Here is a 16,790-nt window from a genome sequence, read left to right as displayed (position 1 = left end):
CGCACATGCAGCACACACGTACACCGCACAGACACACGCACGTGTACCCACGGTTAAATACAAGTACAGAGGAACTCGTGTAGCTATGTACAGAGAGAGAGACGGAAACCCCGGCCGGGCGGGTGCCCCAGGCTCTCAGCATGCTCGGCCCAGCTCTCTGCGCTGTACCTGGCACCCATGCCCCTGCCAGAAAAGCAGCTGCCCCTCTCCCCGCCCCCCGCCCCCCATCCCTCGAGGCCCGCGCCCCGCGGGCGCCGTCGCGCCCCTCCCGCCCTCCCCCCACGTGGATTTCCTCCCCGGGTCAGGCCGGCGCGCTGGGGGCCCTACAAGTGCCCGGGCGCCAGGGGCATGTTGCTTTTGAAGCCCGGCTGCCCGTTGGCCACGTCGGCCGCCGCCTCGCAGTCCCCGTGGCCGGCGCCGCCGTCGGTGCTCGGGCTCTCGGGGTCGGCCAGGAGCTGGAAGGTGAAGAGCGGGCCCGAGTCGTGGCGGCCGCGGCGGCCGGGGGGCTCGGGCGCGGGCAGGCTCAGGAGCGCGCCGGGCGCTCTCCACTCCGGGAAGGCGCACAGCTCCACCGGCGGCGGCGCCCCGCGGCCCAGGTAGCCCGGGCTGGGCGAGGCGGAGGGCAGGGTCCGCTGGCTGCCGCTCATGCAGCTGCCGTTGTCGTCCAGCGAGTCCTTGCGCGACTGCGAGCGCTCCAGCGAGCCGCCGCGCGTCCACGGCCGGTAGGTGTAGGCGCAGCCCCCCAGGCGGCGCCGGCGGCGACGGCGCCTGCGGCCGCGGCACTGGCACCCCAGGATGCGCAGGAAGGCGCGCTTGAACTCCTTGCTGGAGCACGGGTAGATGATGGGGTTGAGGCAGCTGTTGAAGTAACCCAGCCAGAACACCACCTTGAACACGGCGTCGGGGGGCTTCAGGGTGGAGAACAGGGAGCCTGCAGGGGGGCAGGGGTGGGGTGGGGTGGGGTGGGCACGGGCAGAAAGACAGACAGCAGTTTGTGAGTAGTCAAACCTCTCCCGGCTGCTCCGCCTTAACAAGGACCACTGAAGCCTTTCTGGCCACCGGGCCTTTGCCCAGGCTCGCTCGCCTTTCTGCTCGACAGGAAGGACCCCTGCATTCATGTTTAGGGCCAACCTGTAACTTTCCCTGCACCATCTGAACAGGATCTGAGAGCCTGTACAGATTTCCTGGGGCAACGCTCACCACTCTCTACCCAAGTGACAGCAGTCGTCACCTACGAGTGCACGCCTCTTTTGGGTTAGTCACTGCGCTGGGCGCTTTGTCTGTATTATTTTATCCGTCCCCAAACGCCAGGAAGAAGACGCCGATTATTTCTGTGGTAAATATGAGATTATTAAAGGCACGAGGAAGGTAAACTTGAAAAGTAAAAGGAGACAATGTAAAGGGCTTTTCTTGACCTAGAGGTGAAGAAAAATGACAACAATTCAAAAAGATAAACCAGGAGATAAGAGCCAGAAGAGATGTTTTCAATGTCTAAGATAGCCAGGAGACTGGCTTTTAGAATATGTGTGGAGCTCCTGCAAATCAACAAGAAAAAGACTGGAAGTCTGGGGAAAGAAAAGGAAAAGGCAATTTACCAAACAGGAACTGGGGGTGGGGTGGGAGGGATGATGAGCATATGACAAGATGCTCAAAAATACTAACTAGGCAGTGAAATAGATGAAATGAAAGGCACAGAGAAATATCTCTGTTACACTGGCAAAAAAGAGAAGGCTAGGTAGTGCCAAGTGTAGGCAGACATTCTGGAGAAGATTGCATCCCTTGGTCCAAGTCAACTTACACACTTTGCCTGGCCCAGGGATTCTGCTTCAGGGTACAGGTCAAACAATTTTCACCCAGGTCTGTAAGGAGACATATGTGAGCATGCTCAGGGCAGTGTTATAGTGTCAGGGATTTGGAGAAAACCTAGGTGTCTCTTACTGGGGATCATGGAGAGGCAGAGTGGGTTACAGGCACTGAATGGAGATTATGTAGCATTTAGAGACTTGGACAACATGTCCTCATAGCAATGTGAAAAGATCTTAAATAAATCATGAAAAAAAATAGGAACGAGAATGAGATTTATAACATAACACTATTTAAGCAGCAGACCAAACAACCATGTATGTACATTTTCCAAAACACTTTCACATACATGTCAAATATAGAAGAGTTATCTGAGGGTGGAGACAGATGGCAATGGGAGTGGGGCCTGGGAATAAAAGGATGTGCATCAATAAAATGAGAGAGGCCTGGCAGAGACCAATGGGTCATGAGGTATTATGTATCAAGAAACTTGATTGCCTCATCCCTCAGAATTTTCAGTCCAAAACCATTTTAAGCTAATATGAAGTTAAAAACTATTTGTTTTAGAAAAAAAATCCTCGCACACTATTGGGGGAATGTAGATTGGTCTAGACCATCTGGAAAGCTATATGGAGGTTTCTCAAAATATTAAAAATAGACTTGCCATATGATTCAGCAGTCCCACTTCTAGGTATTTACCAAAGAATGGAAAAACACTAATTCAAAGGGAAATAAGCACTCCTTTGTTCTCTGCAACACTACTTACAATAGTCAAGTAATGGAAAAACCTAAGCACCCAATGACAGATGGATGAAAAAGATATGGGCTATATACACAATGGAATACTATGCAACTATAAAAGATAAACTTTTGCCATATGTGACAACATGGATGGAACTGGGTGAGAAAATGCTAAGTAAAATAAATAGGAAGGAGAAAGAGAGATAGCAAATGTTTTCACTTATATGTGAAATATAGAGAAACAAAACAAAGGGTCAGATAAAACTAATCAACAGCAAAACCTAGAAATCTGACTATAGATTTGAGGCTACCAGAGTGGGAGGGGGAAAGGAAGGATAGAGAGTAAAGTGTGGAGGGGGCACAATAAACTATGGTAGAGGATTATGGGGGCCTTAGTAGTGGGTGTGATATGGTAAAGTGTACCTGAAGAGGTTTGACCCTGTACCTCTGAATCATTTAGAGTGTTGTAAACCAATGTTACCTCAAAAAAATTTTTCTATTTTAAATGTAAGGCAACTGAGACCTAGAGAGGCTCAGTGACCTGCCCAAGTCACAAAACATGTTAGACAATATATGTTTGAATACAAAATATGTTTTTTTAAATGCTATTAATAATTCCCTTGTGGAAAGTGAGAAAACATTAAAAAGTAAAAATATATTTAAAAAGCACACATAGATTCACAATGCTGAGGAGTCACAATTGGATGCATATACTTTCAGACCCCTTTTTCCTGATTTATCTACACATTTTGCACTTTTAAAAATGGGATAATATGGGGCCTCCCCTGGTGGCGCAGCGGTTGAGCACCAGGCTGCAAAGCTGCCCGCAGCCTCTGCAGTGCTGGTTTGATCCCCGGTCGCAGACAAGGGTCCCACATGGCACAAAGACCTTTCCTGCCGCCCGCTGCTCCCCTCAGCAGTGTACTTCGTCAGTCTGCCTCTTCTGCTCCCCGCTCTGGCTCTGGTGAATTCTCTCACCCTCCCGCGCTTCTGACTGTACCCAGTGCTTGTATAAATAAATAAATAAATCTTTAAAAAAAAATGGGATAATATGATACAGAACATTTTGTCACTTCAAATCATGTCCTGAACCCTGGCACTTGTGCAGTACAGTCATTTTGCTATTCCTGTTTTCTCTCTTCTGTTAGACTGTGAGTTTTCCAAGGACCTGGTTTTTTGGGTCCTCTAGTTGAAGGAAGAACAAGAGCTTCTAGGATGCTGTCTGCATGGGAGGGATTTTCACAATCACAAAGTCCAGCCTCCTTAATTTTCAGGTGGAGACACTGACACCCAGAGAATGGCTGACTATCCCACAGGTGGTGGCACAGCTGCCTTAAGAATTCCTAGGTTTGACCGCACACTTCATCTTCTTGGTTATTTGAGGAGAACCCTGTTGTCCTGGGAGCTTCCTCCTTCTCTGTTTGGCAACCCAGTGCTGGTGGCTGGGCTTCAGGAGTAGGACTAGCCAGAGAGGAGTTAAATTTGGAAAGAGGAAATAAGTGCTAACTCTAAGTACATGGCCTTTGCTCAACTCTGGGGCCATGTGGGAATGGGTGACCAACTGTGGTTTGAGACAGGAGAGCAGCATGAGTGTGCCGCATGGTGGTCAGATTTGCGACAGGGCTGCGTTTGAGGTTTGTGCTTCCCCTTATGGGCAGTCCTTCGCATGAAAATGCCAGGAAGGCCCGGCTGAAATGCAAATGGTGCCTATGTCCTGGAGACTTGTCTCTGTCCACAGGGATGACCTTGTTTTGGCCACTAAGTCTGAAGGGCCCCATGGGGAGGCCCATGGGCATGCTTGCTGAAAACAAACTCGTAATTGTGCTGGCCAAGCCCACTGTAAAGGAGGTAGCACATGACTTCACCCGGATGCAGCCTGAGATGGGCTCCCTGAAAGGACACACAGCAGCAGTGATGCTAATAGGTCATGCTCATCAGAACCAAAATAATCCATAAAATATAGTGAAAATCCTCTTCAAGTAGAGGGACCAAAGTTAACAATTTTGTTTTTAATCCTTTCCTTTTAGATTTTTTTTTTAAGGGAGTCATACACAAACCGTGCCCCAGATTGCATTTTTCATGTAGAATATACAGAATATACACCTAGAATATATATGTTGTCCTTCTCAGATACTGTGTTTTTAAAAATTGAAGATGTGTGGCATCCTTGCATCCTGCAAGTTCTATTGGTGTTGTTTTCCTGCTCCGCATCACATTTAATCTGCCTTTTTAAAGAGATAATACTCTACTACACTTAATAGACCACAGTATAGTGTAGACATAACTTTATATGCACTGGGAAACCAAACAATTCGTGTGACTCTCTCTATGGCAGTTTCACTTTATTATGGGGTCTAGAGGGTGGGATATATCTGAGGTGCGGGTATATAAGACCTTGACCCCTTTGCGACACTGTATCCTACCATCAGGACATAGAGTGGTCTATTTAATCCTTTCCTGGTGCTAGCCACATGGGTGATTTACAGTTTTTGGTTGTTGTGAGCTGCAAAAGTGAAAAGCCTCCTGCATTTTGCTTTTTGCATGTTTGGGTGCCTCGGAGGATACATACCCCCAGGAGGACTCACTGAGTCATTTCCACACTGGAGCATGGACACCAGCTCAGCTCCCTTTTGAACTGTGATATTTCCCCCCTCCACTGCTTTGGGTTGGTGCTTTGGGCTGGGTTACGTGTCTGAAGCTGATGCTGCTACCCTCTTGCTAGTTTGCATCCTACTTTATTTTATCCTGAGGACCCCAGCTAGGCTGATCCACCCTGTGCAGACCCTCGGTGACTAGTGGCAGGAAGTCCCTTTCTGTTAGAATCAGTCTCTTGGGCATAAATCCTGTCTATCTCACCTGCAGCCATGTGACTTTGGGCAAACCACCCTGCTTTAGCCTCGGTTTCCCCATCAACCTATTAAGAGTAGTGTACCTCTGGGTTACCATGAAATCAAGCAAGATAAAATCTGTACAAACCTTCTTGGCACCTCGTGTACCAGGTGCATGCCCCAATTGGCATTAATACCAATTAACCAAATAATCATCATTATTCTTGTAAATCACTGATAGGGTTGAAATTCCGAACACAGATCTATGTTTGAAAGCCTGCTGTATCGTTTTGGTCAAGTTGCTTTCCTTTTCTGGGCCTTAGTTTCTCCCCTTTAGTTGAGTGGTTTGATCTGGGTCCTCTACAGCCTTGAAATTCAGTCTCCCTGAAGCCAGAGGTTAGAAACCTTGTCCAGACTGCAAGAGCATACCTGCTTCTCCAGACCCACCACAGGGGGGCAGTGTAGGTCAGGGACCCAACCTGGGCCAGCTGGGATTCCTCACATATTTGGATTCTCTATACCCACCAGCGTCCAGCAGCACAGCAGGGCCCTGTTTGCTACATTCCCTGCCCTGGTGGGAGCCAAGAAACGGCAGTTAATTAGAGAAGGTGCTGAGCCTCTTTGGAATGAAGAAAGATTGGGGACTGATCTCTTTCTCTAGGCACCCAAACAGACCTTGGGGGGCAGGACTGAGCTGCCAGAAAAATGCGGTTCCTAGAAGGCATGCGCTTTCTGCAGGAAGTCGAGGCTGAGCAGAGATTTCTGAAGAGGCCACTAACTCCCAGTCCGTGTCCCCCTACCTGGCTCCACTGCTCTTGCTCAGGATATGACCTCACACTCCAGGGCTGCTCTGCCAGGACTGGGAAACCACCTTCCTTAGGAGAAGCTCAAGGTTGCGCAGCTGGTGAAGGACAGAGTGACTGCCAGACCCTGTTAGATTGTCATTTGTTTGATTCCATAAATGTTTATCCAGGCAGGGAGTTTAGAAGTTAGGGACCTGCTCTGTGGCCTGGTTCGAATCCTGATCGTGACTTCCCAGCTGCATGAGCTTGGAGAAGCCATCTGAGCTCCTGGAAAATGGGAATGGTGGCAGTTCTCTGGTTGATAGGCACTCAGGTGAGGTATGTGCCTGGCATGTCAACCCCTCTCACAAGCGTAGCTATTTTGACTCCTCAGATTCTCCTGTTGCTCCTGGAGCGCTGCTGTTCCAGCAGGTCTTGCTGCAACAAAGATGGAGAAGAGGGAGAAGGTGAGATCCCCGGCGCTCCCGGTCTCAGCTTACTGCTCTTTCCAGCATGGGCCCAAGGATGGACTCCAGGTGTTTCTTGAACCTCTTGAAATTGTATGCGGCAGCCACATGTTTTCTCAGGGAGGATCCCTGACAGCTATGATGGGCTGAAGGGGTCTGAAGTCCCCAAGGGGTTGATTGCCTCTCCCCTTCACCTCCATCTCATTACTAATGCTTTCTCTGTCCCCATTATTTTACCACCTGACCACAAAGTAACTTAGTGATTTTCTGGAAATCAACTCACTTTTGATATCTCAACTAAATTTTTTTTAAAAGGAAGCTTTCTATTTTAAGACCTCATTATTGGCTATAAATAGAACATCCTGATAGAGAAAAGTAAGGTCTGAGTACCTCTGGATGGCTCTGACAGTGGGGCCCTGAGGCCTGCTCTCTCCTTTGCCCAAGGGGAGATGAGCAGGGTGAGGGGCATGGAAAGCTTGCTGGTCCTGAATAGAGAGGTATCTAAAGGGTCAGAAGACGAGGGACAGGGAACACCTTTCTCACGAGCGCGCCCTAACCCGTATAGGTGCTCATAAATATTTGCTCAGCGACTGTCCAATGGACCGAGTACATGCCTCGGATGTCGCCTGTCGTTGTCATGTCAGGCTACCTGCCTTCACCCAACCCCATGGTGAATTCCAGCAAGAAGACCTAGTCATGTCACTTAATAACCGGGATCCTTTGTGTAGAGTGTACTTTACCCAAACCTGATGGTCCTGCTCCACACCCAGATTGTTTACAGAGGCCCTCATGGGACGGGCACACTGGGAGCCATTGTTGTGGAGCCCAGGCCACCACAATCAGGCAGCTACTATGTCAGAGCTATTTATAGGAATTTTTTAGTTTCCCAGTGCAGGTAAAAATTATGTTTCCACACTAATGTTTACTATTAAATGTGCAATAACACTATGTTTAGAAAAACATGATAAGCACCTTAGTTAAAAAATACTTAATTGCTAAAAAATATGATATGGAGATACCAGGGAGCACATGATGTTGGAAGATGGTGCTGATAGACTTGCTCCTCATGGGGCGGCCACAACCTCTGATCTGCAAAGAGCAGTAAACCAAGGTGCAGTCTGCTCTTGATCAAAAGTCATTAGTCGGTGGTATATGCTCAGCAGGTGGTGGGGGATGGAATCCAGACCTAAGACCCCTGGATCTCTTGGATACTCTTGGCAGCCTCTTATGAGGCTGTTGAAACAGATCAAATAAGGCAGCCTGTATGGAAGGGCTGGAAGCTGTGTGCTTGGTTGGGCACCTGGTAGCCAATGGAGCTTGACCAGGAGGGATGGAGGGTGAGCAGCAGTTTCTACCCATGTCTCTGGTACCTGTCTGTCCCTCAAGGAGGGCCAGGTAGAGGGATCATGATGCACAAGGATGAATGCCAGTGTTGAACAGGATTAACCCAGGGAGAACCATTTCTTGACTGGACATCACTCTTAAGATGCCTGTGGACAAATCTGACAGTGGAAACAAGGTCTCGATCCTCTGGGACCCACCCCTCTCCCTTACCCCTCCAAAACCACAGGCATCAAAGAATACAAAATCACTAATTTTTTTTTTCCAAATGTGATTTTTTAAAAAAGATTTATTTATTTATTTATACAAGCACTGGGTACAGTCAGAAGCGCAGGAGGGTGAGAGGATTCACCAGAGCCAGAGTGGGGAACAGAACAGGCAGACTGACGAAGTACACTGCTGAGGGGAGCAGTGGACAGCAGGAGAGGTCTGCGCGCCATGTGGGACCCTCACCAGGTGGCTGGGGATCAAACTGGTGCTGCAGAGGCTGCGGGCAGCTTCACAGCCCAAGGCTCAACCACTGTGCCACCGGGGAGGCCCCAAAATCACTAATTCTAAGGGATATATGCACTCCTATGTTCACTGCAGCACTGTTGACAGTAGCCAAGCTTTGGAAACAACCTACATGCCTATCGACAGAGCAGCAGATAAAGAAGATGTGTTTTGTATACACAATGGAACACTACTCAGTTATAAAAAAGGTGAACTCTTGCTACTGTGAAAAGATGGATGGAAATGGAGGGGATGGTGCTAAGTGAAATAACCCAGAAGGAGAAAGACAAATACTTGATGACTTCACTCATATTTGGAATACAGAGAAACAAACATACAAAGAAAGTGACAAAACTGAACCAAAACAAACCCCAGAGATATGACTGCAGAATTGAGGCTATTAGAGTGGGAGGGAAGGTGGGAAGAGGAGCAAAGGGGGATGGGGCCCAATGGCCTAGGGTGAAGGATGTGGGTGCTTTGATGGTGGGCATGGTGTAGAAACTTTCATCTAGGGAAGTGTGAAACTATACTCCTAGCTCACAAATAGCACTGTCAAGCAATATTACCTCAGTAAAGAAAAATACAGAAACAAAACCAAAATCACTGGTGTCTGTGGGCTAGTCCCCACTATTTCATAAGCTCAAGCTCTTGTTCTGGGCCAGCCACAGGGCCAATAAGGAACCATCCTTATCCAGTTACTCCTCTGCCATCACTCATCCTGGGACAGCCTCCTGCACAACTCTAGGGGGCGCCATTCCCACTCCCTGGTCCAGCCTGCCTGAGCCTGCTGGGGGTTACAGACACTCAAGGGAGCAGAGGGGCATCGCTGGAGGTGACAGTGTTAGGATTAGACCCAGGCAGCCTCTGGCAGAAGCTCTCATCTCTCCAATAACACAGCTCTTGGGGAACAGGGCACCTCTGCTGATGTGCACAGAGGGCTGGAAGGTAGCCCAGGGAAGGAAATAAGGAAACATCAATGGTGTTTATCCTCAGGTGGTAGAATGAGGGGTGAATTTCCCTTGTCTGTGCTTTTCGGTGTTTTCCAGAATATTCTCCATAAACATGAATGACTTTAGTAATTGGGCAAAAGCCAATGAATATTATTAAGAAAATAACTCCCTCAAAGATACCTTGTTTATTAGGTCATTGTTATGTCAGCCAACTTTCTTATGTTCTCTTTCATTGAACCCCCATAACAGCTCTCTGAGTTGAGTGGGGTTCTCCCTACTTTCAGACTAGGACAAGTTAAGTTTGACCGGCAGGTGGCAGGGCCCAGATTTGGGCAAAGTGAGAGAGCTTTGAAATGAGAGCTCTTATTAAACCCTGTAGCCTCCACTGTTAGCTCCTGATGTGCCCTCCTGCCCTTCACCCCTAACTGCGGGACAGAAAGAAGGGCTCGTTTAATTCCTCATGAATTCCTATATCCATAGGCCTTCATTAAACTGGTTGAAGGAAAGACCAGTAAGTGGGCTCGGAGATTGCAGGGAGGCAGCAACACTTAAAGCATCAGGGATTGGGTTGGGGGTCTTGAGGGGTCAGAGGGCAACATCTCCCTGGGCCCAGACAGGGACTCTCAGAATATAAATGATGTAACATTTTTCATAAACATCAGTCAATGACCTGCAGGGAGCTGGAAGGTGGGAAAACTGTTTTGATCAGCTTGTCAGTAGAGGGGACTCCTTTCCCGTGTGCGTCTTGTTAGGAACATTTGCCTACACCTAGGGCCAAGCCCTGTCTCCCCAGCTGAAACAGCCTGGCACAATAAGAACTTGAAAAATTGAAATAGTTGCTAATTCTTTCAGCACCAGCTTTGTAAAGGAGGTTTCCTTTCAATTTGGAAATTCCCTTTGAGGTTTTTCCATTTTCCTTTGCCACTTAACCCTGGATTGAAGTCATAAAATTGTCCAACAAATATATTTGGGGCCAACAGACCCATATTGAGTTTCAAAGCAAATACTCAAAACAGTGATAATCAGCAGAGCCACTGTTTCCAATGAACTAGGAATGAGAACTAGGAACGAATTACTAGGGAATAAGTTCACAAACCTTGGCTCAAGCCATGCCCCCAGCTGCCCTCCCACTACTCTATCTCATTTTACAGATGAGGAAACCAAGGTCTAGGAGATTAACAAACTCACAAGTCTAATAAATTGGCAGAGCTAGGATTAACATTCAACTCTGCAGCACAGGTTCTTCCTCATTGTTAAATAATAAGAGAAAGAAGCTTCTATTAATTTCCTTGAGCACCAGGCACTTTTCTCTCAACTGGGGACAATCCCTCTGCTGTATTGTCAAAGCTCTTTATCTGAACCTAAAACATGGCATGTATCACTTTCTACCTTGAATTACAGCCGCTTAAGGCTATGCCTCATCTCCTCTGATTAGCAGTGAACTTCTAGAAAAGACAGTTGTTGTCTGTTCTTTTCTCTTTCTTTCCCCAGGGCCTAGCACGGTACCTGACACGTGACCTGCCCTCAGTCCATGTATGTTACATGAAAACTAATACTAATAGAAATAACACAACCGAAATCTGCTAGCCCCCAACTGGCTGCTCAGAGGTTCCCAGATGTATGGCATGACGTCATTGGAGTACGTGTTAGAAATGCAGAATCTCAGGGATCCAGAGAATCAGAATTTACTTTTTAACAAGATCCAGAGGTAAGAAGCCTTTTTTAGCCCACAGTACAATTTTATTTTTAAGATTGTTTTTCTGGGTATTTTGGGATTCACAGATGAGCAAAGGCTGGGCTGAGAGCCACCTCACCATGGGATTGACTTGCTTGCCCCAAACCTCCAGAGGCTCCGACAGTTTATAGGATAAAGTTCAAACTGCTTGTGCTGGAATTGAAGACCTGCTCAACTTGGCTGTGATGGTCTGATTCTTCCCAACATGCCTGGCCATGGCTGGCTCCCTTCCCTGCATGCATGCTGTCCGCTGGCCTGAGATCCCCAATCCTCTCCCCTCCTTTCCAGGCCAGGCACAAGTTCCTGCTTCTCATAAGCACAGCCCATCATGCGTGGCTTCCTCTGACATGTGAAAGCAGGAAGAATGAAGCGAAGGACTGAAAGCAGAGCTGAGATCCTCACACCTTACCTAATTGCATCCAATGAGGGGCAGGTAAGAGGGCTGGCCTCTGTAATTCTCAATGGACAGATGTGGAAATCGAGTCTGAGAGTGTCTGGAACTGTCCCCAAACCAGACAGCTATTTGATGGCCCCAAGCCTGGCAGTTTCACCTCTGAACTCAGAACACTTCTGACCAGGGAGTGGGGGGATGGAGAAGGGTAGGTATGCTTACTTATTTTAATGTTGATCTTGATGTCAGAACACAAGGATCTAGGTAGTATTTTGGTCCCTCTGCCTTGGTGGTTCTTAGTCTGACAATAGCACCAGATCATCTTGGGGCTGGCAGGCCCACAGAATCCCATCATGGGTTCCCAGGAGGTGTCAGGTCACCTCCTGCTAGTCTCTCCACAGATTTCTAGCCTAACAGCTGTTAGACTTATTTATTTAAGAGTCTGTCCCTTATTCACAAGTTCCCTGAGGCTAATCTCACCCGCCTTGGCTTCTGTAGCATCTAACCCAGAGCCAGGCTTGCAGTGACTGTGTGACCACACGCAGTCCCCTCTGCGCATGCCTGGCCCACGGTGAGGTCAGTGTAGGTGCTGATTAAACAGCGACCCGGTGACTCCCTTGCTTGTACTGTGCTGCTTTCGTCTTTATTTAAATGCTAGCTACCTGTCAACACCCAGTTGCGTTCCCATCGCCTTCCTGACCACTCAGGGCGTTTCTTCATTTTCCATAAGACAGAGTCCACAGCAGGTGGGTTAAAACAGCACCACACTGAGGGACATGCTGCTGCCTTTGGGGTCAGGACCAAGGCTCTGTGGCTGTGGGGCCTGCGAGCATCCACAGTGCGGGCCGGGCATGCAGCTGGGCCATCAAGTACCCACTCCCAGGAGGGGTGCCACTTCCTAGCATAAGCCCAAAGGTGGGAAAATGGGATGAGTGGTTTCCACAGCACATATGGGTCCATCTTTGATGTCAAAAGGAGTGTGTCCCTTGCTTTGACCTCACAGAAATAGCAATTTCCCTGTAGAACTTTCAGAAACTGTATTGGTGGGGCCCTGTGCAGGAAGCCATAAAACTATAAAGGGCCATAAAAAGAAGACATGTATAAACGGAGAGGCATAGCTTGTTTTACTACAGGAAGTCTATCCAATAGAACTTCAGCTCTCCCCAAATTCATCTGTAAATCCACGACCCCATTAAAATACCAACAGGAGGAATTTTTATTTTTGGAAGGGGGGAACCTACATTAGTTTGGGGGAACCCAAACTAATTATATGGAAGAATATGGAATCTGGAAGAACAATCATGAGAAAATTTAGACAGGCCAATTAAAATAAAGAGAAAGGTTGGGGGTGGGAATAGGGAAAAACAGATAAACCCATCCCCACAGATAACCTATCATAAAACCTACCACAAAATCACAGTAATTTAAAAATATCCCAGGGCAAGAAGTACAAGAAAAAGCAACTAGATCAATGAGATTAAATTGTTTAGCCATGAGAATTTTATAGACCATTTCAATGTGGGAAAACAATAGATTATTCTATAAGCAGTTTTGGAACAATAGGCTGACTATGTAGAAACGGATAAAACTGGATCCCTGCTTCATTTCTTATGTCAAAATAAAACCAGGTCGATCCAAGATTTTAAGTATAAAAATGATTACAATATTAGAAGAGGATAGATGTGAATAGTTTTATTATTATGAATTTTATAATTTTGAAATAGTAGAGATTTTTTTAAGTGTGACAGGAGTTCAGGATCCGTCAAGAACTGATAAGTTTGCCTAGACACTTCAATAATGTTGCAAACTTTGATGTTTTTCAATGTTTTAAAAGAAGAAATTAGAAAAATATTTCTAATTCAAATGGCATCAAGAGGAATAACATTTCGTTCAACATCACTTGTAATCAGGGAAATGCAAATCAAAACTACCATGAGATACCATCTTACACCAGTGAGAATGGCACATATTAAAAAAACTAGCAACAACAAATGTTGGCGAGGTCGTGGAGAAAAAGGAACTCTCCTGCACTGCTGGTGGGAGTGCAAACTGGTCCAACCACTGTGGAGAGCTGTGTGGAGATTTCTGGACCTACTAAACATAGAGCTTCCATATGATCCAGCAATTCCACTCCTAGGTATTTACCCAAAGGACACAGAAACATCAATTCCAAAGAGCACCTGCACCTCTATGTTTATAGCAGCACTATTTACAATAGCTGAGCTTTGGAAACAACCCAGATGCCCAAAAACAGATGACTGGATCAAGAAGATGTGGTACATATACACCATGGAATATTACTCAGCAATCAAAAAAGATAAACACATGCAATTTGCAGCAACATGGATGGAACTGGAAGGGATCATGCTCAGCGAAATAAGCCAGAAAGAAAAAGAAAAATACCGGATGGTCTCACTCATAGCAGGAATCTAGAAACTTAAATAAGGGACCAGGAAAAAGAATAACTATGAGAGGGCCTCCCCGGTGGCGCAGCGGTTGAGCGCTGGGTTGCGAAGCTGCCCGCAGCCTCGGCAGTGCCGGTTCGATCCCCGGCTGCTCCCCGGCCACCGGAGGAGGGTCCCGCATGGCGCATAGACCTCTCCTGCCGCCCGCTGCTCCCCTCAGCAGTGTACTTCGGTCCTTCTGCCTGCTCTGCTCCCCGCTCTGGTTCTGGTGAATTCTCTCACCCTCCCGCACTTCTGACTGTACCCAGTGCTTGTATAAATAATAAATAAATCTTTAAAAAAAAAAAAAAAAAGAATAACTATGAGAAAGAAAATATCAAAATCAACAAACAACTATGAACCAGAGACACTCTATGGGGGCTGGGGGGCGGGGATAGGAGGGGTTGGGGTCAAAATAAGGGAGTTGTAATTGTATGGGGAATATAAAATTAAAATTTAAATAAATAAATAAATTAAAAAAAAAAGAAAACTTGACGAAGCCTAAATATATCTTCTGTTGCTAAGCATAAGCATCTAAGTTTACATTAAAATCAAAGGTCTGGACAAGAAAAAAAAAAAAGAGGAATAACATTTCTAATACATAATTCTCACTTTCAAACCAGTAAAACAATTCCATGGAAAACAGAGCACATCATCTGGATAAGCAAATAACAAGACTAAGTACACAGACAGTCAAATAATTAATGAAGCAAAACAAAACTGCTTTACAAAAGAAACAATGCAAACTAAAAGGCAGCAAAATACTTTCGTTCTATCAGTCTAGAAGATGGTTAAAGACCTTGGAAGGGGCTCAATTTGGGAAAGGTGCGGGGAAACATCGTTTTCTTATACTCTGGGTGAGACTGTAAATTTTGTGTGGAAAATTGGCATTAACTAATAAAGGCAACATGAGCTTAGCTTCTGATCTATGTACTCCCCATTCAAGAAGTACTCTGCTAAGTACTAAGTGCTTTGTTCTAAGTTTGCCACATTCAGGAAGTTATCCTACAGAAGTACTCTTCTAAGAGAGAAAAGATAAAAGAACAAGGAGCTACAGTAATGTTGTCCCAAAATGGGAAATAACCTACATTTCCAACCTTAGGAGGTTGTGAAATAAACCATGTAGCAGTATCACAATGAAACCCCTTCCATCTATTAAAACTGGATTTTAATAGATAGGAACTAACAGATTTAGCTAACTCTGCATGGAAGGATGCCAGGACAAAATAAAGCAGAAAAAATATCAAATTTCAGGAACGGATGCTTAGTGTGATCTGATTTTGGAAAAAAAAAAAAAGTGTTAGTTTGTTCAGAGAAAAAGAAATCTGGGTGAATATAAATCAAACTATAGTAGTTATCTCAGGAGGATCAGTTTAAGGGAAGATTTTCAATGTTTTTTGCAAAGAACAAATATTGCCTTTGTAATGAGAGAGAGAGAGAGAGAGAGAGAGAGAGAGAGAGAGAGTGTGAGAGAGAGAGAGCGAGAGAGCGAGAGAAGGAGAAAAAGAGGACTAGTAGTTCATAGACTGGAACACCATTTTTCTGGGCCCCAATTTCTTCAAGGATGAAATGAGGGTGTTGTATTAGCTACTACACCCCCTCTCTCTTGGATTCTAAGCATTGTGTTTACCCTATTCTAGAGGTGGAATGGAAATTAGGGGAGAAGGTACAATACCCCTCCAGCCAGAGCCTAGAATAAACAGACTGCTTAACACTTGGTTCTTCCTTCTGTGCTAACTGATGATACAATCAGTCGGCTGAGAGGCTGGTGCCTTCGGATGAAAGGCTCCATGGGAGAACAGGGACAATTACTGGCCTTGGAGAATCAGAGGGTGAAAAGCTGAGATTGGGCCACTTAGGCCATTAGGCTCCGTGCAATCCCTTTCATCATTTTCTTAGCAACCGTTTGCTGATCCCTGCCCTGTCTGACTCATGCCTCTGTTCTCTCCTTTTCTTGGTGGTAATCAAAGCCTTCTCCTAGATCCAAACTAGTTTATATGGTTCAGTTTGAGCCTGGGACACTGGACATCTCGTGTCCACTGTCTGGCCCCATCTTGCTCCTCCCTGAGGGGCAGAACCAGGGTCAAGCCTTCCTTGCCGCATGTAGCCCCAGAGTTTTCCATGTGTAACACCAGCCTGAGGCTCCTGGGGAATCTAGTCTCCCCACCAGCACCTCTCCTGCTTTTTTTCTATCCCAAAAGTCTGCACACTGCTGGGATCCTGCTGCGATATCAGGAAATGCAGAGTCTTTGAGGTGGAAGATGACACTGTCAGGATTTTTATCAAAGTGGGGCTTTTTCCTACCTCTCAGTTTTGATCCACACATAAAATACCCTGAAACTCTGCCCTTTCTCATTGCTAGCAAACTTTCTAGGTGGAAGTACCTGAACGACAATTTGATGCTTAGTTCAGAGACAACCCGCAGAACAGAGAGCTGGTTGGACTACCTATGGTGATGTGAGAATTCCAGACAGGACCAGAGGTGTTCAATATAACTGCCTGCGCTGTTTACATATGTGCAACCTGGATGTCAGCTGGGGACTTCCTACCCCATGAAAGCTACATAAGGTCATTTTGAGTGTCCCTTTTTCATAACCCTGGGAAGTCCACAGCCTGCCCTTGGAGTCTTTGGATTCCTGGAGTGGGCGGGGGCTAAATTCCTTCCTATCTCTCCTGCTTCTTGGGTTCCCTGCCCCTTGATAGTCTGCTCTGCTTGTACCAGATCCAGGCAACAAATCCAAGAGAGAAAAATTGCCCCCACCATGCCTCAGGAGCACCAACTTACCACTGGACTGCCTCCTCTCCTGACCGCCGTC

The 16,790-nt window shown here is 46.5% G+C and overlaps 1 protein-coding gene across 4 annotated transcripts in view; it reads right to left on the bottom strand.

The window, feature by feature from the left end:
* Positions 1-275: 275 nt before the first annotated feature.
* The window catches only part of ADRA1B (adrenoceptor alpha 1B), a 514,351-nt gene continuing 497,836 nt past the window's right edge, over positions 276-16,790 (bottom strand). For all 4 annotated transcript variants that reach the window (XM_054691783.1, XM_054691784.1, XM_037499990.2 and 1 more), the window contains one exon: positions 276-931. In XM_054691783.1, coding sequence (XP_054547758.1) covers positions 324-931 — 608 coding nt within the window. In that variant the 3' untranslated portion in view covers positions 276-323. The remainder of the gene's footprint in view (positions 932-16,790) is intronic.

Source organism: Talpa occidentalis, unplaced genomic scaffold (genome assembly GCF_014898055.3).
Source record: "Talpa occidentalis isolate TD23 unplaced genomic scaffold, MPIMG_talOcc4v2.1 talOcc4.9, whole genome shotgun sequence".
In the NCBI taxonomy this organism is placed as follows: Eukaryota; Metazoa; Chordata; class Mammalia; order Eulipotyphla; family Talpidae; genus Talpa; species Talpa occidentalis.
This window is presented reverse-complemented; position numbering and strand designations above follow the sequence as displayed.